This window comes from Parasteatoda tepidariorum, chromosome 3 (assembly GCF_982258835.1).
Source record: "Parasteatoda tepidariorum strain Cologne lab strain chromosome 3, Ptep-v5.0, whole genome shotgun sequence".
Lineage (NCBI taxonomy): Eukaryota > Metazoa > Arthropoda > Arachnida > Araneae > Theridiidae > Parasteatoda > Parasteatoda tepidariorum.
In genome coordinates, this window is record NC_141757.1 from 31,025,475 (window position 1) to 31,053,120 (window position 27,646).

General features: G+C 29.7%; 1 protein-coding gene across 3 annotated transcripts in view; it reads left to right on the forward strand.

Annotated features, from left to right (window-relative positions):
- The window catches only part of LOC107439847 (cell adhesion molecule Dscam1), a 225,302-nt gene that overhangs the window by 170,921 nt on the left and 26,735 nt on the right, over nt 1-27,646 (forward strand). For all 3 annotated transcript variants that reach the window (XM_043053190.3, XM_043053191.3, XM_087159011.1), the window contains exons 6-13: nt 1,106-1,281; nt 3,016-3,285; nt 4,176-4,583; nt 14,350-14,511; nt 18,106-18,393; nt 20,775-20,900; nt 25,025-25,198; nt 27,493-27,640. In XM_043053190.3, coding sequence (XP_042909124.2) covers nt 1,106-1,281; nt 3,016-3,285; nt 4,176-4,583; nt 14,350-14,511; nt 18,106-18,393; nt 20,775-20,900; nt 25,025-25,198; nt 27,493-27,640 — 1,752 coding nt within the window. The remainder of the gene's footprint in view (nt 1-1,105; nt 1,282-3,015; nt 3,286-4,175; nt 4,584-14,349; nt 14,512-18,105; nt 18,394-20,774; nt 20,901-25,024; nt 25,199-27,492; nt 27,641-27,646) is intronic.

The window sequence follows — 27,646 nt, forward strand, 5'->3', positions numbered from 1 at the left end:
TATGCTTTAGATTAGCTAACATATTCGAAAATGTTTAAGATAATTGTAAAAAATAATAAATTCAAATAAGTCACGGGGATTTTTTAAATCATAAATTCAAGTTTGTTTAGGTTCTTTTCTCTTTTATTCCAAAAATTCTAACAGCATGGAATTTACAAAATAAGAATAATTGCATTGTCATCTCTTAAAGAATGTTTAATTCAAATATGTTTTAGATAATTTAAGGAAATAATAGATTCAAATATTTATCTCTGTTGTTTTAGTAAATATAAATACCAAGTGTGTTTAGTTTTTTTTTAATTCTAAAACATTTAACATTCAACAATTTAATATGTTTTAGTACATTTCAATATGCTTGAAATGCAAACACTTCATTTGCTTCACTAATTTTAAAGGTGCAAGAAAAAAGAAAAAAAAACACTTCTCCACACTCAAAATTTTTTAAGCAAGGGAAGTGTTTACATTATTAACAATATATTTCTTCTTTGTTTTCTTTTGATAATTAGTTTCATAATATTATGTTTGGTCTAGCGGTTTCTTTTTTTTTTCTAAAACTTTACAAATTAATTTCACTGTTATAAGAATATTGAAGGCATTTTTTAATAACTGTCATTCTGATTTAGAAAAAATAACATTCTGATACACGCCTTTCACTGCAACATGTATTTAGATGAAACATGTATTTACAAAAGTAAATTATTTATTGAAACAGGGGGGAATTGCAGTCAAAACTATTCAAATAAATAAGTCATTGGCAGACCAAACATTTTGCATTTGATCAAGCTTTTTTGACATTTCGCCTCAATACACAATTTTCTCATTGAGGAAAATCATTAGTTTTAATTTAACAAAAAAACAAGGGTAATAGTTTGTTAATATATCGGAACATATTCAGTTATTGTTAAAATAAAATTGTTTGATATTATATTTATCTCCGTTTGAAGATAAACGGAAAATTCAAGTAAACATGCAGTAATTTTTTCCGTTCGTTTCTGACTCCGTATCACGCTAAATTGTTTGTCGTTTAAAAATGGTTTAATGGAAACTACCTACACTATTTATGTTTAAGTTAATGTGATTATAAAAAGAAACGCTCTTCTTTCAGGTGGATGAAGGATGTGAATGGAGTGTTGAGGCCAGTGAAAGAAGATGGTCGCATCTGGGTCAGTCAAGGGACACTAAACATTAAAAAAGTGACCAGTTCAGATGGTGGAAAATACCAATGCATAGTTCGGAACAGTATCGGCGAGAGGAGAATCGAAAGTGCCCTCGTTGTTACAGGTAAGGTTATCAAACAACATATCATTGGCAATACATTTCAAACATGACCAGTCATTGAATAAATAAGGGCACCGTTTCATTTCAAATGTAACTTAAAGAATTTCATGAAAAGCAAACTCTATAATTTTTGCAATAAAAGTTAAAACACACTGAACAGTTAATTTCCTTCGTTTAAGAAACGCATGGCTTATGTAAGTGTGCAAAAAAATGAACCAGAATGAAGATAGAAGAATCGAAAGTGCCCTCGTTGTTACAGGTAATGTTATCCAACAACATATCAATGGCAATACATTTCAAACATGACCAGTCATTGAATAAATAAGGGCATTGTTTCATTTCGAATGTAACTTTAAAAATTTTAAGAAATGCAAACTCTATAATTTTTGAAATAAAGGTAAAAACACACTGAACAGTTAATTTCCTTCATTTAAGAAACGCATAGCTTATGTAAGGGCGCAAAAAACGGACCAGAATGAATAACTTTTGTTCCGAATGATCGGGTTTTCACTTTCTAGGACTCAATCTTATTGGTTCGAGGGGGTGGCCTCAAATATGCTAATTAATAAATACAAATGATATTTTAGGTTACAAAATCAGACACAAAAACGTACTTTCTCTTAATTAACATATTTTTTCCCCACTGATTTGGATTTCTGACCTACAAACTGTAGGGAGTAGTCACAATCTGAGAGATCACTCAAAAGTCAGGACTCCTTAATGCTAATTTTATTTTCCGCGTATTCCGCTATATTTTGAGAGTTAGCTGAGCGAATTAAAAAAAATTTCGCTCAATTATAAAATTTGTTTATCCAAATACAATTCTGTGCAAAAACTAACTCTTAGTAAGCATTTCTTATTTTTTATTATTTTATTTAAGAATGGTCGAAAAATTTTTGAAGTGTAAGTAATACAAGTTTTTGTATCTTTTTGTAGAAAGCAATTTTACATGACAAAATGCAATATTTGAGCAAAATGGGTAAAATAATTCCTTCGAAATCGAATTTTATGTATCTGATTTTTTTCAAAATTTGAAACGGACTTCCTAAAGCCCTTCAGTTTTAATCCCAAAAATTTTAAATTACCAATGAACATATAGTTATTGAGAGAAACTTATTGGCATGCAAAGAGTTCCAAAGATGGCGAGATAAGAAAAACATGCCGCCAAGGATACATTGTTAATATAGCCAAAAACAACGCCAACGCCGTTTTATTAATATTGCATTTTAAATAATCTGGCTGCATTTTAATCACCAAAGAGACAGTGAGAATTCAATACAACTCTGTAACTGAATCCTTTTTGGTTTCAGAAAAATAAAAAGCTTAAGAAAAATAAGAATAGATTTTAATATTCGATTTAGTCACGCGCCTGTGAATTAATGGGTCATACAATTGTATTAATTTAAAAAGATAGCCGTTGTATTTGTTGTTAAGAAAAGAATAAAATATTTCAATAAAAATCAATAAAAAGTGCTTCAATAAAAAGTTATAAAAATTAAATAATTAATTTAATTTGATTATAATTGAATTAAGATTGATTAAAAATTAAATTTCTGAGGTTAAATTAATTTTAAGAGTAGTAAGTAAAGTCTATACACACTGCTTTATACTATTTATTTATACATTTATTTATTTTTACAAAATTCTCGAATTTGAGAGACTTTACTATTCAAATATTTCTATCAAGTGTAGCTACTTTTCATTGTAATAAAAAAATTATTCCTTTCTGTGATATAGCACCACTGATGGTTCATCTATCTCCTTCCCACCAAGTGCTAAATATTGGCCAGGAAGCGACTTTTAATTGCAATGTGACTGGCTATCCAATACACACTGTGACGTGGAAAAAAGACCAGAGACCACTACCAGCCTCTACACGTGTGAGACTTCTTTCCCGCGAAGTTCTTCACATTTTATCAGTGAGAAGAGAAGACCGTGGAATGTATCAATGTTTTGCCTTCAATGATGCAGACAGCGCACAAGGAGCAGCAGAGCTTAAAATTTCAGGTAAGAACTATAATCTAGTACACATTTTATTAAATTTGCAGTTGCTTAAGCATTTGATGTTGTTATTCTAGATAGCTAATGCAAGCTTTTAATCTTAGCTTCGTGAGGTTTTTTTGAACGATGCACGGCAGTTTTGCTTCCCTAAATTAAGCAATTCGTTATTTTCTTATAATATGCACCTAAATATATTAAAAAAAATTGTTACTAAAAGTGATTTATTCTTTAATGTTTCGTTTGAAAACATTTCAAAATGGGCTTTGTTTTTACAAATAAGTAAATGATTTATTTAAGATTCAATTTAGAGCTTTACTACTTATGTAGGAAATCAGATATCATTAATTTTGTAAGGCAACAAAGAATTGAATTAAAAAAATTAGTGCCAAGACAACAGGTACTCGAAGAAAAGGCAGACCAAATTTAAGATGGTAAGATGAATTAAAGAAAAATGTGTTATTTCTGCGGGCAAAAAACAATTTCAAGTAAAATATTAGTCTGGAAAAGACTTCATGAAGAGGCTAGGACCCATCCTTCATAGTCCAGCCAATGTAAGAATTATTTAAATAATAAATAAGAAAATATTTAATTTAAAATTTAGGAATTATTCCTTTAGGTATAAATAAAGAAATATTTTAATTCATAAAAATGAACTACGCACGACATCTCTTACTATAGCATAATAGCAATGAAAACACTAGTACAGCTATATGAAATCGTGTTATATAGTTTTAAACACAGTTTATTTATCTACATACATTTTGACATTTTAACGTAAAGTTTGTTCATTTTAAATTATTCATCATCATCGATGCATTACTTTAAATTGGGAAAAATCTCAATATTTGTTTATAAATGCTGGACATATTTAAAAAAAAAGTATCTGCTTGTTACAGATGTTGCTCCGATACTGGTTTCGGTATTTCCTGAGCACACAGTGAATTCCGGTGACTCTATATCTCTCAAGTGCATATCTACTGGCAATCCCGTACCACGAGTGACCTGGTACTTAGACGATGCAGCTATAGGACATGGTCCGCGAGTTACAGCTGGAGATAACGTCAGTGATGAAGGGCACGTGATCAGCTTTCTCAATGTTACCGAAATACGTGTGGAGGATAGCGGTGAATATAAATGTCACGTGAGCAATGACGTAGGAAGTGCCTACCACTCCAATCGTCTCAACGTGTATGGTCCACCATTTGTCAGACGAATGGCCAATGTCACAGCGATCTCTGGTGAGGATCTGGTCATGAGATGTCCATATGGAGGTCATCCAATTAAAGGAATACGTTGGTTAAAAAGTAATAATTTTGATACTGTCTTAGAATACTGCTTGTCTATAAAGATACTGATAGGCTGTTTATAAAGTAAAAATTACGCAGGGAATTCATAATCATAATCTTTGAGTCAGAAGGTTTTAATAAAAGAATGACGATTATAACAGAATTATCTTATCTCTAAATTTAAACATTTTTTAAAAAACACTATATCACGTGAAAAGTGATTTCAGGAAATATATAGAGAACTATATAGTTTCGAAGAGGACAATACGGTTGAAAAAATGTTATCGTAATCAAAGCAATTTCTTGGAGGAGAATTTCAATATTAAGTAATAATGTCATTGAGTTATATTTCACCGAAGTTACATAGATATATTGAAGTAAAATCACATTTTCTTCCATTATAAAAATTTGGGTCTCAGAAGAGTAAACATTCAGTGAAAACACAAAGCGGTTGTGAGATTTGCCCTTTCTTTAAATTGTCCATGTTATCAAGGGATATTTTTAATGTCCACAAGGCATTAGCCAATCATAATGTTCAGCATTCATTGGCTAATCATAATGTCCCTCAGACATAAGCCAATCAAAGTGCCCATAATTATATACCTCCATAGGTATTATTTGTAAGGGTATTTCAATGTATTTCCGAGACAAAAATTCCTTTAATTACTAATTGTAATGGTTCTAGCGATCGGGTATGGGAAAATCAATCGTTATCTGTGTTTCGTTTTCTTCTATGCTTCGTTTTCTTTCCTTTTCATTTTGTACTTCTAAAACACGAGAAATAAAAAAAAAAATAATTATCCTGTATGAATTACTTACAGTATAGATTCTTATGTGCAAATGCAAAACATTCATAAAAGTTTGAATATTTTTATAATAAATTAATAAAGAAACTATAAAAAATAGAAACAATTTGCATTTATAAAATTAAATCTTATTGCTTATTTCTTCAAAGTTACTTGGTTTCGGAAGTGAGTATTGAAAGAAATTAAAATAAAAAATAAATAAAATAGTTAAAAAATATACTAGAGTGCAAGATTTAAAGCAATTTAAAACTAAATTTCTTTAAAGGACGCAACTTAAATTATTGCAAAAGAATATTATTTGACCTGATTATAGTAAAAGTTTTTAGTTGATGTTTTTTTATATCCCTCTTCTTCCTTATTCAATAAGCAAATACCTTCTTTCGTAAGAATTTATAACTATGTTTGTTATAAAAAATAAGAGAAAAGGAATATCAATCTAATTGCTTCCTATATGCGACACACTTACAAATCAAAATCTAATATTTTTTTTGAAAACATTTGAAAATATATTTGAGTAACGTGAAGTTTAAATGTGATTCATACAACTTTCTATTTTATGATTTGATTATAAATAATGCTATTTACAGATCGAATATAACATTTTCAAAATCTGTATCTTAGAAGCTAATATTTTGGTGATCATATATTTTGAAAGCAGCATTGGTGTTACATAGAATCAAAGATGTTAAAACTAATATTTTAATCTTTCATGGCATTAAAATTTTGATTTGATGGATTGAATTTTAATGTATTTAAGCTTTGATGAGCGTTATAAAAATGAAAAAGTAATGAATTAATTAATTTTAAAATTTTGATTATTCATAATTTGCAAGGGTATAGGCAACAAAAACATTATTATTTTTATTTATAACTTTATCGACCGCAAACTTTTAAATCTTTCGAGTTAAAGCAAGTAAGTTCAGAAGCAAGCAAGTTCAGAAAATCAGTAAAAACGAATAATTTCAAATTTTCAGTAAGTTAAAGTTCCCCAAATTAAAGGAAAATTATAGAAAATAATTTTCTGATTATCATTAATAACAAATATTTAATTTCCGATTATAGCTAATTTTAAATTCATTTTCCAGTTTCCATTAATTGAAAAAAATCATTTTCTAATTAGCACTTATAAATAAAATTTATTTTCAGCTAATATTAGTAATAATGTAATTAATTATGATAGTTAAAAGTAATTAAATTCCTGCCACGGTTTTTTAATAACTTTTTATTAAATATTTGAAAGTTAAAATTATTAAAACTTTTTTTATCATTATTATAAAGAAAAATAACTAAACGGAACAAGTAAAAACTATATTTTCAACATTTTTCTGACTTATTGAACTAAAGCTATTTCTCGTCTATCGAATGAAGAAAACCGGGAAATTTAAGAACTTTCTAAAGTGTATTCAAAGCATCAAAACAAATAAAAATCTTGACTGAAGTCTCGTCACTGGTCTTTCGAAATCGAAAACAAATCTGAAGAAATCACATACATTTGGAATGCAAAACTTTTGTTTCATTCCTGTTATGTTACACCAAGAAATTAGACTTAGCTGAAAGTTTAGTTGCACAAGTGAAGCATTTTCAAAGGAGATAGTACATCTGCGGTGAAAAATCACGTTCCTATTTTTCGCATTTCTTCCTTTTCTTATTTTTGTATATTGCATTTTAAGGAAATAAATCGCGTTTTTTTCCCCTTTAAAGAAAGTAAGTCAAGTAGGTAAGTAGAAAGGTTTTTCCAGACTTGATTTCTTTCCAGAGAACATTCATCCTTTTCTCTAAATTTCGTAAACTTTGGTTTATGCATCGGATGTAAAGTGAAGGAAAAATTGCGTTCTTTCCCTATTCGAACGAATGTATAAACCTACTGGTAGAGCGATAGATATATCTTTTTTGCATATTTCTTTGTGCATGTCTAGCAGAACTTTTAAATTCATTGTGTCTATCTTGAAAGGTTATGTTCCCTTTCCCTTTAAAGGATTATTGATTTTTCTTTTGCACAATCAATCTTTATCTTTTTGCAAATCTAAAAGAATCGACTGAGTAAAAAATAGTTCTTTATCATTTTCAATTTCAAATTGAGGTCAAGCAAAATAAAATGCACAAGAAAATGCATTAAAAAAGTTTAAAGGCTATACACGCATTTCGAATGGAAAATTTTAAAAAAAATCTTAAATTAAATGCTCTCCTGAAATTTTTAGATTCTGAAATTCCACAATTTCTCGTATGCAAACTTACAGCAATAAAGATAGTAATAATAATAAGTATCGTTATTTTTATTATTAGTCTTATTATTATTGTATAGTGATACTAAAGATTATAGTAATGCAAAATTAAGGCTTGAAATAATTACAAAAACTTAATAATTTATAGTACTTATTTTGTAACACATTTAAAACTACGTCATAATTTAACAAAATTTTTGCCTACGTTACTCATACATGGACATATATATTTTTCTGGCAAACTTTTCACATTTTTTTTTCTTTAAAGATAACCTAAGTTTCAGATGCGAAATTTGAAAAAAAAAACTTAAACATGACAGTATACTTATGTATGTCAAAATCTGGCAAGAGTTTTCAAGCATCATTCACTATTTCATGTATTTTTTTCCAAAAAAATCAACTATACTTCAGGTCTTTTTTTAGATACATAAACAACCACCTGCCAAATTTTATTATATAAGTAGCTTTTGAAAACAAGTAACAAAAGAGTATGCGTCAAAATTGTAAATCCAAATTAAAGAAAAACATTCCACTTTTTTAATTTGATTCTTCTAGCGTTTTATTATTATATTTTAACTTCGGTTAAACTCAAAACACACAACTTATTGAGAAAACTGTTTTCTGTCGAATTAAGAAATTTTTTTGAAGTTCCGAAGATTTTTTTTGTGTTTGGTATTCTTAATATGAACTTGCGTAAAGAAAATAAGAGAAAATTAGTACCTTATCTAATGTATATGTTGATGTATTTTTCTCATTTCTTCTCTATCTAGTGTGTTATTGTCCCTCCATTTTAAAGAAAAACTTTTCCTTTCACAATTCTTTTATTCGGAAATAATTTAAATCCGATTTTTCTTTAAAATTTAGAGACAGTTTTTGTGTTCGTAAAAATGTTTGCTTCAGAATAAGAATGAGGAACAATGTTCGGATAACGCATTGTAATGTAAGTTGTCTTACTAGAAATGCCTTTTTGGTGCTTTTTATTCGAGCGTTTTGTGCTTTTTGAATCTAATATATGTAAAATCCATCACTTTTTTGGGACAGGAAAGATTTTTCAAATAGAAAACATTTTGTGGCTCAAGAAAATATGTCTGTTTGCATTCATTGAACGGAATATTTAAATGAGAACGTTTCATATCATTCATGTGAGTGATTGTCTCTTTAAAATACATGTCAAAAAAACAAAAAAAAAGCTTCATTTTTTAGAAAATTTTTGATTTTTTCTAAATAAACTATTTATTTAATATTTATTTAGGAAAAAAACAATATTCAATTCAAAAAAAATAATATTTGCAATGAATACTTACTAATTTGCTTTCTGATTATAATTAATAACAAAAAATAATAATTTCTGATAAATACTAAAATGAGAATAAATATTTTCATAATATTAAAATATTATTGATATCTTACTTCAAAGAAACCTTACATTCATGTTTCCTTTTTTAATATATATTTTGAAACTTTAAGTATTTTTGAATATTTTATTTTTATTTCAACTTTACTGTACTATATAAATAATACGTTCGGATATAAGAAGCAATTGATTGGTCACTTTTAAGACGTTTATTTCTTTTACGGGTCTAAATATTCATCTAATTCACGAAGCTTTTTTTTAACAGTTTTAACACTATTTTAAAATGTATGTTTAGCTTAGACATTTCAGGACTTATATATAGAACCGTATATATAGAACTAATACGCGGTTGATAAAAGTGCTACTATTTCGGACGAATTTTAGCCGGTTATTGCTAAGGAACAGTTACGTTTTTCGGAATAATTAATAATGAACGTTAATGGATGAAATGAAACTAAGTATATATTTAGTAGAGGCAATGTGCCTTTATTATTACATAAAATAGATCAGATATCGACTCATTGAAAAATATTAAAATTAAAAATTTAAAAAAATGTCCATTGGACAATTTTCAAACAGCCATGAAAAATGGGATCCCTTACAAGAAAGAAACAGAAATGAGTTCCTCAGTAAAATACGTGACTACCTCGAACACTAATGCACATTTCGCAACTGTTTTTCATGCAGTCCACTAAACAATCGAAGAGTCCTTGGTTGATATTATCCCCCTCCTCTCTCAAGGCGGTTTTCAGCTCTTGAGCTGTTTGGAAATGGCGTGTTCTTTGTGAAACTCGTCTGCCAAGGGCATCGTAGGCATGCAGGAGTTAGGTCAGAGAAGTACACAGGACATGACTTGCGGTTGCTATCTTTACTTTCTAGTGTGTGCGACACCTCAGCGCACATGCATGGACGCGTGTTGTCTTCTATAAACAGAAAGTTTGGACCTTCTACACTCCTAACAAGACAGACATAATCCAGAGTAATCTCTCTGAAATACCGCTGCTATGAACCACGACCTCGCTCGAAGATGTGAAGTGGTGTTCAGTCATTGTGCATGATGCCTGCCCACAGCGACAAGCCTTGACCCTACCTATCACGTTCATGTGTTGCATAGCATGTTTCCCCTCCTGCCTTCACACTAACTGGGAGCCTGAATCACTTTTCATAGTAAATTAGGATTCTGCGAAGAACATCACTCTAGACCACTGTTGGCGACCCCAAATAATACATTCCTTACGCCAACGTAATCCTTCTCGATGATTGCGTTGTTAAGGCTTGGTTTCTTAGGACAGGACGCCGTCAGCTGGAAATCAGCGTTAACCTCTGATTGGTCCATTTGTGAGTTTGATAGTATACGTCATCGAACGCTCATCTTGAACTACAATTGCCGTCCAACTCAACTGCAGTTGGATTACAACGTGACGTTAACCACAGAAGCAATGGCGGACAACATCCAACAGCGCATTGAAATCGGCCAAGATTTTGATTTTGACATTAAACATAGCTTCTTCATTAAACATAGCACTCTTCATTTAGCTCAGCTATAATGTGTTTTTTCTTGGACAAAGTCATTATTTGTTCTCTAAAACACTGGTCGACAATAACAAAATCAATGCAAATTCAAAATAAATATTTGTTTACGTTATTAACGCATGCGCAATGAGAGATAATGTCTGCGTTAGACCGACTGCTCACACTGAGCTAACAAAAAAGTATTTTTTTGGCGTCAGATCTACGTCAACTTTCCGCTGACGCCCAGATAAGGCGCTAGTTCTAAGAAACCAGGCCTTGAGCTAACAAACCAGTATTTTGTTGGCGTCAGCGTGACGTTGACGTCACGCCGACGCCCAGATAAGGCGCTTGTCCTAAGAAACCAGACCTTTAAAGCGAGATGTATCGAACAGGTTTCCGTGCATGCAAACCAACTTGATTTTATCGCCATGATATGGTTCGGGGAGAAGCATGTCTACCAATAAAACATGTGTACCAGTAGCTGTTGCAAGGTCTGCAACTGTCTGTCTCTGAGTGACATTTCTGTTCCTTTTGCTACTGGTGATACATATCGTTCCCCATGAGGTGTGGTGTTCCTATAACAGTCACTTTTATTTTCACTTTCAGCGAGATTCTGTAAATATCGCGATGATTTAATTGCGAGATAATACTTTGTGACACTCCCATTACTGCTCCCACAGGGGTGACATTTTGACCTGATTCCTGTCGCCTACGATCATAAGAACTCAAAAGATATCTTGCTCACATTTTGCACTTAATTATTGCAACACCACACTGAATTTCACAGAAATAGTTTCATCAACCTATAGTGCTATTTTGGTCAAATACCTAATGTTATGAAGTTTTGAATGAATGAAGAAATTTTGCGCACTGTCTTTCATAACGAATACTGCTCTACCACGCTCTCTACGCTTGATTTTACTGTTATTAGTCTGCTCTCAAGAACGATACTTTGCATAAATCAGTTGTACCTGTCAATTGTATATTTATAATTGATTAATACATGCTCTTCGTAGGGGTGAAAAAGAAGAAAATAATCATAAATAAGTACCGGACAACACTACGAAATCATAGAACAGAAAAACTTACACCAAAACCATCAATAAAACTAAAATGAATCTAGAATTCCTTATTTATTATTATGTTTTGTCTTCTTGGGGGCATTACGTTATTAGAGTAAACAAAACGCGTTTTGAATAGTACATCACATCAAGAAAAAGATTAACGGTATTCAGTATCATTTGGCATGATGTGATGCTGAGGATCAACTCATGATATTCAAAATTTATAACAATCAATAAATTTTCTCTGCACTCAGAAAAAAAATATAGTGGTCAAAACTAAAATAATATGATAAAATCTGCCGTGTTTCTGGCTCTATGCGAACACCAAAAATAATGGAAACTTTTATCGGAGCGCTTTGGTAATATTTTTGGCAAAATAAGCTATAAAATGTGATTTTATGCCTGATAAAATTTTGGGAATGCGGTGAGATTTGGTAATTTTATCATGATACCTTAAAGCTTTTCATAAAAATCCCTTGTTCGGTTAAATTTACTTTTCAGTTTTGTATTTGTTTCATTTAATGTATGGTAATGAGAGTTATAATTTTGAAAATCTCAGAGCTTCCGTAATCTCTTACAATATTTACGGAAAAAGGTTTATTAAATGGTTACTGAGCATAATTATATTTTTTTCCTACCAGAAATGTTATACGGTAATTTTACTAGAATTTTTCGTGCGACTATCGCCTTTGGGGGGCCAGAAAATTTTTCACACAATATTTGTGAATTTTAAGTTCTGCCTAAATAATTTAGCATCATTTATTTAGTATATTTTTTGTAAATAGCTTTTTCAAATTTGAGTTAATACCTATAATCAAAATTGATTAAGCCTCATTGGTGTTAATACAAGTTTTGCAAATTTTAACTTTTTTCCTTAGTACTACATCTTAATACCAGTAACTAGTGCCATTCACCCAATAGTTTATTTATTAGAACATAGCTTATTTTTTTCACATCAATAACTACCTATTACCAAAATTAATGAAGCATCATTGGTATCAAAACTAGTATAATGAGATTTTAATATTTATTTTATCAAAAGGTATCAAATACGTATTATTTCTAAATTAATTGTGCTTTAATGTTCCTAACTTATTTTTCGTCTCAAGTAAAAAATATTAGCAAAATTTAATAAAGCATTATTGGTGTTAACAATAATATGACGTTTTTCATGTTTCTAGAAAAATTAACACTGTTTATCCATTAATTTAGATTATCATTACAGAACATTTTTTTTCAATAGCTGTTTATTTTAAATTACTCAGTTTTTAATAAACACATCTTAAAAGTATAATTACAAACAAACTAACATATGGTTACAGTTTTTTTAGATGTACTATGTTAGCGACGTAATCCGCATATGCTATCATGTTCGCGTTGATCATTCTGTTTATCTGACGTAACACATACTCAATACTTAAACATTAAAAAAAGATCACTAAACGGTTTTTTTAAAATGAGCTTTTAGATAGCAAATATCATTGATATATTCTTTGAAATATTTGCAAGAGAGAAAATAGTCTGCAGTCTCATTTTCCAGGATGGTGAGTTCTATGCCACTGAAAAAATTATGTTTTTCAAACTCCTCTCCAAACTCCTAGGATCTAATTATAATTTTTAATCCATATTTTGGAACAAGGGCAGAAATTGCCCCTTTCACCAGCTGCGTAAATTCCAGGTGGATTGAGCAAACGTTTCTGGAGTTATTACAGACACGCTTATGGGCACAGAGAAAAACTCCTCCCTTTATTATAACAGATAATGGCAGTTTAATTTCCCATTTGATATATAATAGTTAGTAGCTCATGTAAAACTTCGAGAGTTTTATTGCACACAATTAAATTTCTTCTCAAAGACCAATACAGTTATCTTACTGTTTTTGTTTTTTTATTTATTTATTTAGGTCTTTAGTGTATAAAATCTTTCGGCATAAGTTAATTGTATATTTTATGCTTTTGGGCTTCAATTTTAACTATATTCTAATATATTCCCAAAAGCATAAGCCCAAAAGCGAAGCCCAAAAGCATAATATATTTTAACTATATTATGCTTTTGGGCTTCAATTTTAACTTTCGGCATAAGTTATTTCAATTTTAACTATAATCAAGGAATGTTGGCGTCATTGTCAAAGCTCTTTGTGCATTGAATTTTAATAATAATTTAAAATATGTCCAGCAACCATTAAGTCAGGCAAATCAAAGTAATTATTAATTAGGGTCATTTCAATATAGTAGGCAACAGAAGTATTTAATTATTTCACCCTCTGTCATGAGATAGTTAATAAAAGTCGTATAATATATATATATATATATATATATATATATATATATATATATATATATGTATATGTATATATATATTTAAAAAAAAAATTTTTGAAACTTGTTAAATTATTAATTTAAACAACCTAACAAATTTAATATTAACTATACCGATGCCAATATATAACGGAATAACCAAGTTCATGTTGCCACATGAGAGATATATATAAATAGAATATGGAACCTAATGAAGCAAAATAAAATTTAAATATGTGCTCTCAAGTAGAAGAAGTAATTTATTTACGTCGCACAAGAGCTGCACAATGGGCTATTGGCGACTTTCTGGGAATCATTTCTGAGGAAGTTCCTTAGACATGCCATCAAAATTTTAATACCTAGCAGAAGGGATGCGTCCGCAGGCTTCGGTATAATACAATATATTCGGTATTATTCTGTTTCATTATAATACAATAATATTTTTAAAAAAAATGAAACTTATGCCATTGTGTAATAATTTTTATTATTAAATGTGTTATAAATATGCTGTAATGAATTTCTGTTTCAGGTGACAATCCTCTTCCTTTAAATCATCGTCAGAAAATAAATCACGGCGGAAGTTTGACAATACAAAGTGTGGAACGCTTGGCAGATGAAGGACAATACAGCTGCATTGTAAGGAATAATGAAGGAGAGACTTCGACGTCCTCGACTCATGTCTCAGTCGTCGGTAAGAATATTTCAGAATAGTAGCTAAATAAATTATGATATCAGTACCTGCACAAAAATAACCATTTTTATGACTTACGGGCCGTGGTACGCGAAAAACTAAAACGAACATCACAGAAGGAACAATCTCGAACGGAAAAGTGCGTAACACTGTCCTTAGGAATCACTAATATTTTTATTTATTTATTTTAGCATGTTCTGAAATCTTTTGGGGTATTGTCTATCGGTAGGGGATGGTATGATTTAATGGGATGGTACAAACAGGTTAAATCTCATTAAATCATAGATAATGATTATACATAAAGGTATCTTGATCTTTTTTTTAAAATACCAAGAGATTCGTCGTGACTCAGGAGTTAGAGCTCTTACCTCCTAATGAAGTGTCCCGGGTTCGAACCCAGTTGATGGGACTGGTTGATTCAAATTCCACACCCAGATGACACATATCCAGTGCTGACATAAAATATCCTCAGTGGTAGACGGATTAGAGGTTGGAGTCCCCTTGACTCAGGCAAACTGTGAGAGGTTTTCATGGTTTTCCTTTCCATGTGATGCAAGTGTGGGTTAGTTCCATCAAACGGTTCTCCATAAAGGTAAATTTCTCTCATTACTTGAACCAGAAGTTCCCTTATCTTCTGGATTGGGTTCAGAATTACAAGGATACTGACTTGAACTTTGATAGCCGTAAACTGAAAATTCGATCGGCTGTTCAACGATGGTTATAAAATATAAACATACCAAGAAAACAAACTAAAGAATATAGTTAAAATTTTCGCACTTTAGTAAACAAAAATTAAATAAATATGTCAGGAAATAACTAATAATAATGCATATTTTAGGACCATGTTTGCCACCAACAGTCAGTACATAAGTTATAATACCGTATGCATTCTATTTCCACAGTAGCTATAATAGTAGCTATATTTTCACTCCCTATAATTGGTGACTTTGGACTGAGTAATGATAAACCTTATTTTTCTCAATTTTAAGGAAAGTTTTTTTAGAACAAAATACATTAAAATAAATCTATATTGGCCGTAAAATATTACCTCTGATGTGCTGCCATCTAGAGGAAAGACCAAAACCTTTTTGAAAAAAGACTTACCTGGAAAGATTATGGTAACTTTAGAAAGAGTATGGAACTGCACACTGAAAAGCTATTTCCCACTAGCATTTTAATTTTTAAGAGAAAAAATTTGAATTAATTATTTTTGTGACATTTTAAGAAGTTTTGAAAATTTGCGAACTGCATTTTAAAAACAAAATTTTATTATTCCGTAACTTGGATTACTGCAAAAGTTAAGGTTTACTATTTTTTTTTCATGTTGAATAAATTTCTTAACTACAAAAGTTGTTATGCAAAGCAGAAATGAATCTACAAGAAATGTTAAATATATACTTAATATTTGTTAATATATAAATTATTTTGTAAAAACGTATCTTTCGGATTAAAAGATTTTCTGCGAGGAAGGTAAAATGTGGTTTTCCTGTAAGCATATTAAATTTTGCGGTTCACAGTAGGTGGCCGAGTCTAACAGCTCAGACCCCTTTACATTATATATGTTTCTGAACATAAGTATTAAAGGTACTTTAAGAGTATTATTCTCTACATTATATTATTACATTATTAGAAAAAAATTCTTAAGCAAGCCTTTATACCATCTGTAACTTGAAGAATATATTGATTTAGCAATCCATTTTCTTCACAATATTTTATTCAGATACCGAAATAACAAATTTTAATTAGTAATGTCATCCTATTTTTAGAAGTATTATTTTTAACACTTTAAATTGCTGAACAATCGATGAAACTGAAGTACCACAATACTTTATTAAAGTTAAATTGCACAAGACACCCTTTAGAACTCAATTTGCTATAAACTTCAAAACGTCACAAACCATTTATGTCCCAGATGAAATATTGTAAAATTTTGTCCTAGTGAGATTTTTTTTTTTTGCTTTAAACATATCAAATGTTGAAATTTAAATTACTTCGCCTAAGTATGCTGATATAATTTATATATTATACTAAATAATTTAGTTTTTATGCATATATATTTTATATTTTAAAGATAGTCTATTATATAGGCATTTCACTTTAATAGTAAAACCGTATCCAATAGGATACGATTGGCTTTTGAAATTGCTTTATATTCTTTACACACTGCTTTGCATAATAGAAAATGTAAATTTTAACCAAATTTCACCTTATAGTCTAAGAACTAGGATGCTAAACTTTCTCTTTAACTTTCATTTTATTTGTTTTTGATCAGTACTTAAATATTAATAGAAAAAAAGCGATTTATAGCATGGAAAGAAGCAATTAAAATAGCCGTCTGGAAATTTCTTAAAATTCTTTTTAAAAATATGATTGTCAATCATCCTCCCATAGAATTTAAAATACTTTTGTTTCGTTATTTTATAAATACAATTTAGTATATTGCTAAAAACTGATGAGTGACAGTTTGCCACAAGCAATATGAAGTATGCAAATGTTTAAGAAAGAATACGTGATCGATAATTAATTAAAGGCATCATATGCACAAAAAAATATGTAACTTTTCATTAAATGCCTTCAAGCCAAGTAGTAGCCAAAGTGCAACAATATTCATTAAATTAACTGCCAATCAATGTTAAGAGCCAAAAAAAGAAACAACAGAACGGAGGGATACCAGGGCAATCCTTGTAAAATATAAACAAGGAATTTTTATTCATCAAATAATCACCACAGGGTACATTGCGTATGGAAGTAAACAATTTATTCAAAAAATAAAAAAATAAGGTTAGGAATTTTAGAAAGTGTCAATTTAGATTTTTTCTTCAAAAACAACGTGATTTAGTTTAGTTAAAAATATTCAAATATAATACTTAATGTACTTCAAAAATTAACTTACTCAAAATGCTTGTAAATAAATTGAATTATTTGTATTTATTTTAGATAACAACTTTATTACAGCTGTTCAATAAGGTAAAAATAAATTTATGTTTATTTTGAGTGATTGCATATATCTTACAAGCACACCTCCAAAATGAAAACATTGATAATATTAGTCCAAGAACTGATTCTTGAGTTAGATGAGTTAAATGCAGTACTGGACCGTAAGCTCGTTGCTAACGAAAACAGAAAAAACCTTTACCAGCAGAGACAAAAACATATGCAATAAATGCCTTTATAGATCTTTGACTAAAATTGAGAATTCTTCAATGGAATCTTAGTTTATTGCATAAACTATGGTGTATTTAATAATTTTGAGCTAACTATCGATAAAGCACAAAGTAGTTGTGCATAAAGCTAATGATTTCGTTAGCTATAATTGTTGGCAGCAGGTGTTGAAATGGTAAAAAATAGATAACTAGTGAAAAATTGAATCTATACCAACTTCAACTGAAAGTGTAAGGAACAAATAATGGAACATGTTGCAAAAAAAATAAATAAAGCAATTAGTGGACAATACACTAAATGAATAGTTTGAACAAAACAGTAATCAGTAAATGTGGGGACATTTTGCAAGAGCTATAAGCAGTTACGAATAATATTATTTCGTTCTTCAGCTAATTGAAACGGACCTTAAATTGTGTTTTTTCTTCGTTTCAGTTTCACCTGTCATTGAATCTCACTTTTTCCCGGAGAGCGTAACGGTGGATGAAGGTTCCAGAACAAAACTTATGTGCGTAGTAACCAAAGGAGATCCACCCTTGAGATTCCAGTGGCTCAAAAACGGTCTACCCTTCCTGGCACATGGTGACACTACAGCTCAGACCTTCGACGATTCGTCGATTGTCACCTTTAAGAAAGTGTCATCCAGCGACAGAGGCCATTACACTTGCGTCGTGTCCAACATAGCGTCTTCGACAAACTTAACGATGCAGCTAGTTGTCAACGGTGAGTACCTACTAATACTTGACCAGTTACTATTTTATACATTCTTGGATTCCTTTTACATTGTTTCCCATTGGAGTTTTGAAAAAAAATTCGCGAGAAACAAAGATGTCAGTGAAATAAATTGTATGACAACAAGAAGTAGACGACTGAATATCCGAACCAATCGGGACCAAAGTCGATCCGGATAACCGTAAATCCAAATAATTAGGCAACTTTAAAAACGGTAATGTGAATGTTATACATTAAGTGCAAATGGAAGTACCTTCCATTTGCACTTAATGTATAAGCAAATGCAGTAGTCCCTATAATAGCATATTACAAATGGCGTGTTTAAAAGTTTATTTTTTTTAAAAATATAATTAGAAAACTGTTTCCTGATTAGAAACTACTTGCCATCCGTATTAAAACTGGGCGGAAACGTGAGGTTCTTTTAAATGTCAACGAGGAGCAAAAGAAGTCATTTATCGTTTCTTTTTCAGATATTCTGAAAGTAAAGAAACACTATCATGATTTTTTTTTTTTTGAAAAAGGTGGAAAAAACACTTGGTTTCGTGTGATTCCAATAATTAACCAATCTGGTAAATCAAATTTTGAATAATCGGTTCTCTACTGTAGAATATAAAATTTATTGTTATTTTTTCAATAAAATTTCTGCTCCATGGCAAATTCCAAGATGACGGAAATTCAATTTCTGTCAGAACACATTCAAAGTTTTTGATGAAAAATAAGAGTTTTTACAGTGTCAAATTCAAGATAAAAGTAAAAATTAAGTAAACTTAGAGCAGATAATTCTTTTCGAAAAAATAATATTATAACATTTAAATATTTTGCAGAATACTACAAAGAAAGTGATACATAATTACATTTTATATTAAGAATCTCAAAAAATGAATTGAAAAAAATATACACTTTAAATTTTGAAAATCAATAATTAGGTAAGAAAAAATGAAAATATTTTGCAAATAATGCAAAACAATATCAGGGATGAGGTTAGAAAATCCTATAAAATTATGCCACCTCCAAATAAAAGGTGGCTCTACTAAATAAATAAATTCTAGTTTGATAATTTTAATTCCAACATTTATCCCTCTTTCCTTTACCAATGTTTTTTTTTTCTTACATCCTGACTATAATTTTTTTTTTGTAATAATCCTGAAGAAAGAACTGTTGGTGAATAGTTATTGCCTTGTAGGTCAATTTACAAATTTATCGCATTTAGTTATTCAGGGTGGCACATCGCCCAATTAGAGGAATAAGTTGTCAATATAGTTCTGAAACAGTGACATCAACACAAAGTTGACTTCTGTGACAGTTTTCTCTTGAAAAAAGAAGGGGTCGAACCTTTTATCTCTGAGCACGACTAAGAACAAATTTACCTAAAGGGAATCTCTCACGTTTTACTCTGGGAACTTGGGATTCTTTGTTTTCCAAAAGCCAACAATTCTGCTTGTTTACTTTTCCAGTCATGAAGAACTTTGCTTTATCGGGGAAAACTATGTGGAATTATTCACTATTGATGAATTTGATTCAGCTAGTACACGAAAATCAGTGCTCGTTTCATGGATTACCGGTTACCGTGTCGCGTGATTAAGGAGTCATGCATAGAATACACGTAACTGTCTAGAACGAAACTTACAATAATCTCATAAAATTCTTTTGAAGGTAACATATAGTATCTCTAATTTTACTTGATATATTGTTCATTGAATAAAGTTTAAAATTATAATTGATATTTTTTCTTAAAAAATACTCTTCTTTTGAACGAATTGCTATCAAGATATTATTCTACTTCTTAAATTTTACTTTCCTCAAACAATCCATCCTAATTTAAGTACATACAAAATTTAAGGCTTTAGTTTTATTAGAAATATTGGTTTTGATAAACAAAAGGAGTTTAAAGTTTGCAGGTTTCTTGAGTTCAGTGAATACGTGCCTTAGAAAGAAAACAATACTCTGAAAGATTTGAACATAACAACAATATTTTGGTATCAAATCAATAAGAATACGTTTGTTACAATATTTATACAATTATATTATAAGTATATATACGCTTTGTATACAATATTTCTTTTTCTTCAAAAAATGAAAAATGTTGATCGGAAATACCCCCAAAATCTATCAAAAACATCAAAAAGTTATGCAGAAGACAGTGCGAAGTGGTACGCAATTGCTCTACCATTTAATTAACATTGTTAATAGTGTAAATGAGGTAAATGTTCAAAAAATAATATTGTTTCTATCAAAAGAACAAAAGAATCATTTTTCTCTAAAATTAGATATTTTCGAGAAAAAAAAATGGTGCATTGTTTAAGTTTCAGCGTAAAGATAATTTCCAAAAAAATACTATTTTTCAAATACTTGTTTTTTCTTTCTCTGAATAGTGCCACCACAATGGACAGTTGAGCCAAGAAACCTTTCCGTTGTACTTGGCAACACTGTTTGGATGGATTGCGCAGCTGTTGGGTTCCCAGCTCCAAATATCCTTTGGAAAAAGATGATTTATACAGGTATTTTTCCTACTCTCTATTTTTCTGGGGAATTATTATCTTAGAGCGTCGCTTATTACATTCTCGTTAGTAAATACTTGGGGTCTATTTAGCTCTAGCTAAAAATATGAATTCAATTTTCTTTTTTTTTTGTTAAATGTTTAAGTGAGCCACATAAGAAAGCATGCAATATTTTTTTTATATGAAACCAACCACAAATCCTTGAAAAACTTGATCTTTCAAAGTTTGCAAATAAGTAATGGGATGAAGTAGAGATTTTAAGAAGATACTGTACTCAAAATATGGCCAAACATTCGCCTTAGAGAATTTTATTATATGTGTACAAATTTCCGAGCGATACCTTACTTAAAAAGAACAAAGTAAAAAAAAATAATGTTTTCTATTGACGCATCAGCTATTCCTCAGATCCGAGTGAGCTTGGCCATCGTAGGCAAACCGAGTTAACACAACCGTTGAAATAATTCGTGATATTTTTATTACCTTTCTCTTCCGCTGAAAATATGTGCTTGAAATTAAATATGTGCTTAAAATTTAAAATGGCATCCATGCACAAAGATAGTCCTACAACTTGTTATTCCCATTTTCTATTTACTTGTCTATAAAGCTATAAGATTTTGATTTTTTTAAGTTAGAACTCTGACATTTTCAGAGTGTGTGTAGAAATATTAACAAAGCAAAATTGAATGTGGAATAAAGACAAAAGTAAATTTTTTTTCAAATTTCACACAGGGAACTTCGAAAAAAATAGATTTTTTTATAAAAGTTCAAACAAAAACTGAATTAAAGCAAACAAACAAGCAAGCAAACAAAAGAAACTAATTACTGAGCCTTAAAATTTATACACAGTCTTCTTCGTACTTGTATCAAAATTCCAGTAGAAAAGTTTAAAACAGGTATTTTGTAATTTCTCTTAAAAATAAAAATATAATTATTGTTTTTGCTGAAGATATGTTATAATATATATATAATTACTTAAACGCATAAGTAACTTTTCTTTGGCGTTTTTCACAGGAAATAATGTTTTTGGTAACGTGCTAAAATAAAATAAATCGAAGAAAAAGCTCTTTTTTTTAACAGATCATAAACAAAAAGCGCTCGCAGCTTTCAAAGGACTCTTGAGAAATTTATCTATGATGGATGTTTATTACGGAATCTTTCAGTCTAACATTTTTAGTTTCTGGATTTAATCAAACTAGAATTTTTTTAGCATAAATAATGTTTGAATATCCCTTCACGATCATTAAAAACCATCTAAAAACAGCGAAAATGAAAAATAAGGATTTTAATTTTCCTAAGCAGCACCAATAGCAGTTAAATCTTTTGTTTATTTTTAATGCCTAATAATTAAAAGCGTAAGCAAATTTTTAAGAAGGTTTCCTCTGATTCTATTTTAAATTAATTTCCTTAAAATTAATTCAAACGTTTTGAGTTTCAATTAATTATTCTGTTCTAGGAAAGAAAATCCTATTAATCTACTTGCATTTATTAAGACTTTAATTAAAAAGTAGCTTAAAAACAGTGTAGGTAGATAGTGGGAGATTTGATTTGAATAGCTTCATTAGTAATTTAAAATATCTTAAAAACTAATTTATTTCTCTTAAGTCATTAAATGACTGTTATACAGTAAGCCAATTAAAAGATTTGTAAATTATTTTTTGATTAATTTTTGGTGTTTTTTTATTGTTTTTAATTAAATAAATGCGAATCTTCTTTTTTTTCCAAAGTTCGTGAATTTCACGCCGAAAATCAGATTTATAAAACAATAGCCTTATTTTTTTTATGCAAGCTTACTTAAATAATAAAAGCGGGCTACCAGTTTGAATAGATTGTTACGTGAGCAAAAAAAAAAAGGATTCGTTATTCCTAAGAATTAAATTAAGTGAGAATTGTATATAAAAAACGATAGGCTGGATTATATGAATTAGGACAATGCAACAAATAAAAAGAATTACCCAAGTCTTACACAAAAACAATCCGTACTGTTTCACACCAAATATTTTGAATACAAATGAGTTAGGGGAAAACCATTGGAAAACAAAGCGCCTTTTTTATAAAGTTGGAAACGGGAAAAGGTTTATTAGATTAAATAAATTGTCATCGAGTTTAACATACAACAACAGCATGCTTGTCTCTCTTTTTTTTTTTGTTTTCCCCATTTCTTTTTTCTCCCTTTTCTTCTTTTTGTTCCCCTAATGAATGGCTGTCTTCTTATTTTGCAAAACTGAAGATAAATAAGACGAAAGAGACGAAAAAGAAAAATAATCAAACATAATTTAGAAACAGAAATTATGTTTAAAAAAAGTTTGAACAAAGTATTGGGGAAAGAGAGAAACACCTGTTTTTTGTTCATTCCGATGTGTAGTTTTGAAATGGAAGTTGGTGTATTTTCTTCTCTAAAATTGGAGAGTATACTTTCCAGGAACAACAAATTTGGATTTTTTTCTGCATTTTCCGTGATATTTTGAAAATAAATATATAATTCAAAACTTATTTTAAGAACCTAGATCTATTCTGCAGCTTAGAATAGAATCATAAAATTTAAAAATAAATATTACATCACCATGAAAATGGCGTTATTGGCGTAAATAAAAATAGTAAAAATAAATAAAAAATGTTTCGGTATAATAAAAAAACTGGGAAAAGATAGTATAAAACCCAGTATACAAAAATTATAATATGCACAGTGAGACAAAATAAAAACTGGCCATCCTGAATAACTTTTGATCTAATAATCAGATCTACACGTTCCAGGACTCCATCTTAAAGATTCGAGGGGTTGACCTCGAATATGCTAATTAGTTAAGACGATATTTAACTTACAAAATCAGACAAAAAAACGTACTTTCTCTGATAAAACCTACCTTTTTTTCCAACGGATTCGGATTTCTGACCCCTAAACTGAAGGTAGCCGCAATCTGGGAAATATGGTCCAAATAGTTTGGTTAGGAGAGTGATCCAAAGTTTGGACCCTCGAATGTTAATTTTACTTTTTGCGTTTTTCGTCATATCTGCGAACTTTTTAAGAAAATCGAAAAAAATTTCGCTCACAATTATAAAATTCATTTATCCAAAGGTAATTTCATGTAATAAATAAGTTTTAGTAACCGAACACACTCAATTGAAAAAATTTCTGTTTTTTCTTCTGTAATATTATAACACTGTAAAGTTTTGGAAACTTTTTCCTTCGTGATTGATATTATGAAATAAATAAATAAATATATATATATATATATATATATATATATATATATATAAGTCGTTTCATACCATCTCCTTGCTATATCGTTTAAGAAGCATTGAACATACTTTTTCATTTCGTCACCAGTTACACCGGCTTTAATTTGCGGGCTTTATATTGCCGGCTTTATATTACGAGCTTTGAACACAGTAACAAGCATCTGTTTCCTAAGTGTAAGGTTGTTTTGCCGAAAGAAAGATTTCCGACGATGAAGTGAAAAATGTGATTCGATAGAAGAACTAGAAAAGTGTTAGTATGACTCGGGATAACGAAAAATCTTTCAGCTTTTACGAAAATGGGTAGATTGAATGCCAACTGGAGAAAATAAATGGAATTTCTGATTTATGAAAGCATCCTTTGAGAAAAAAAGTACGGTCAAAAAAATAAAATTTATCAAGTTTCTGATTTCATGGGAACACTAAAAACAATTTTTTACCGAAGTGCTTTGGTGTTTTATAATATTGTTAAAATTTAGAAAAATTTTAAATGTTGGTAATTTTATCATGATTCCTTAAAGTATGATATAAAAACCATTTATTTGGTTAAATTTAGTTTCCAGTTTCATATTTTTACTAAATATGTGGTGATCAGGTCTATAATTTTGAAAAACCATACTTTGCGATAAATCGCTTCCATATGAATGGTTTGTATGGTTGTAATATCGTATATTTTGTCTTGTTACCATGATTATATGTTTTTTTTTATGTTATACGTCGTTACCGTCGAGTACCAGAATGTTTTTGTCCTTGCAAGAGATTTATCAATTGGAGACAGTCTTCATTGACTAAAAATATGCTTATTGTTTTTGTTTTTTTTAATAAATAAGCAAAAAATTGGTATGAGTGTTGTATATTATAAGAAACTGACTATGTTCTTTCTTTCATAGAGAGCACTGCTGGTGATTTCACATACGTTCATTCCAGCCCACGAGCTCATCGGTTCAATAATGGGACATTGGTTTTGTCTGAAGTAGAAGAAAGTGACTCAGGTTCTTATCTCTGTCAAGCAAGCAATGGAATTGGAGCTGGCTTAAGTAAAATTATTACAATCAAAGTATTAGGTAATATGTTTTTATGTATCTATATGTATGTTCCCTAACTTCTCTTTTATGTTTAGGAACGAAAGCTATATTTATCTTAGCAATTTTAAGGAATTATAATTGGAGTACCAAAAGTTCAAATAATCAGTAACGTTTAGCATTTTTGAAGCAATTATAATGCAAAGGTTTCAAATTTAATTTTAATTGTATTAACATATTTAAGTTATATTATCGAACATTTCTCGAAAGTTGCTTATAACTAATGTATGTAGGGATTTGGCAGGAACAATTATACATTTTTAGAGCATTCTCAATTTTATGCAATAAACGCTTTTTTAATTACATGAATACTGAGTACAAACACGTACGATGCACGTGTTCTTAGACGTTACTTAAAAGACTACGGGTTGGTACGTAATATCTTTCTTTTTTACCACTTCCGTTTTTTTGACACCTCAGCGCTTAAAGCATTTTCTAAAATAAACAATCAATAAAAAATAATGAACTTTAATAATAAATAAATGATAATATAAAAATAATTAATAAAATTTAATCATGATTTTAATTATTAATAAGACTCAAATTTCCACCATTGCAGATGACATTGGTATCATTTCAAGAACACCGGCGACACTTAAACAGATATTTCTAAACTTAAAGAGAAAGGTAAAGATAGCAAACTTAATTTATAGCTTGACCTAAGGGAGTTTTGCACTTCATTACTTGAAAATTGGACTGTATGAATTTGATAAAGTGAATGGTTTCATATACCTCGGATCAGAGATTAACACTAAAATTAAGATAGGACCAGAGCTCTGAAGAATTATTATTCCTGTCAATCGTTGTTCTATTTTCCGGGGGGGGGGGGGGTAAAATAAGAATTTTTATGACTAAGTCATATGGGAATCGACAAAGGGGAAGAAATAAATTTACATGATATGATTCTGTAGATGAAGCAATTCCTCGTATTGAACTGTGAAAATTGGAGAAATGTTACTGATATAAGGTCAGGATGGAAAATAATATTTTAGAAGGCTGATGCCCATCCTTGGATTTCGCACTATGATGCACGTGTTTTAAGTTGTTACTTAAAAGACTACTGTAATTTCTAATCAAGTTAAATAAAACGGATTCCAAAAATATGCCAAATCAAATAAAGCGAATTAAATAAATGACATATAATCAAGCGCTCAAACGTAATTTTTTTTATCCGAGAAAAGAATTCATAAAACATAACTGACTCTTTTGTATATATTTACAAAAAAAAAAAAAAAAACTAAACAAATGCTCGCTTGTCTCGATTGACTGCCGTCACAATTCCTGTTTATAAGCACCTCATAAAATAAATAATTAACTTTTAAGTTCATCGTTTTTAACCACTACGGCTTAGTACGTCATACCTTTCCCTTTTTTTTACCATTTCTATTTTACGTAACTGCTTAAAACCTTATCTAAAATAAAATGATTAATAACAAATAATAAAGTTTAGCAATAAATAAATAAATTAATAAATAAATTAATAAATAATAATATTTAATAAAAATAAATAATAATATAAAATAAGTAATAACATAAAAACAAATGATATTTTTCTTAAGATTTGGGTTTCATGCAACTTTGCCTAGAATAATAACTAATTGCTAACTCATCATAGTACACATCTTCCATGGTAGTTGCAACATCTGGATACGATTCCAAAAGTATCTGTTTGATACCAAGCTGATTTAAAAGGCATTTCCCTCGTTTCTCCTTCATACTGGTGACTACGAACAATGAATAAACATTTTTTTTAATCCTGGCCACATAAGAATTTTACTACTTCACCTCGTTTCATCATTTGGCTGGATTTGAGTAACAAATCTCTTGATATCCAAACAAAGCGAAGGTCCGAACTGAAAGATAATTTTTACGAGGAAAACGTTAATTCTTGGTAAATGACCATATAGTTTACAAGAAAAAGTTTAATGGTAGAACTCTATTTTTATGGTCATAATAGCTTTGCGGGCATAATTTTACTTTTATGGAAAATGTATGGAACACAGTTTTCTGGTCACTGACTGTTATGAAGCGAAAAAAGGTGAAACTATGATTTTTTTTCATTTTGGTTTTGCGTAAGGATTATTAATATTGTTATTTATATTTATTTTTTCTTTTCTTTTTAACGTGACACACTGATTTATTTTCTTTCGATACGCTTGTACAGCTAAATAAATTTATTGCAGCTGTTAAATGAATGCTCAAAAAATATTTAATTATGCGTATTATTCATTATGTGAATTATTTTGTTTAAATTTTGATGATGTGTATTTATCCAGTTCCTCCAAGATTTAAAGATCCGTATCAGACAAAAACAGTAACAGAAGATTCAAACGCTACTTTGTCATGCAGCGCAATTGGAGATCCTCCGATAATCATTAAATGGTTCAAAAATAAAGCAATATTAGAATCAACAGAACTAACCAGGTACCA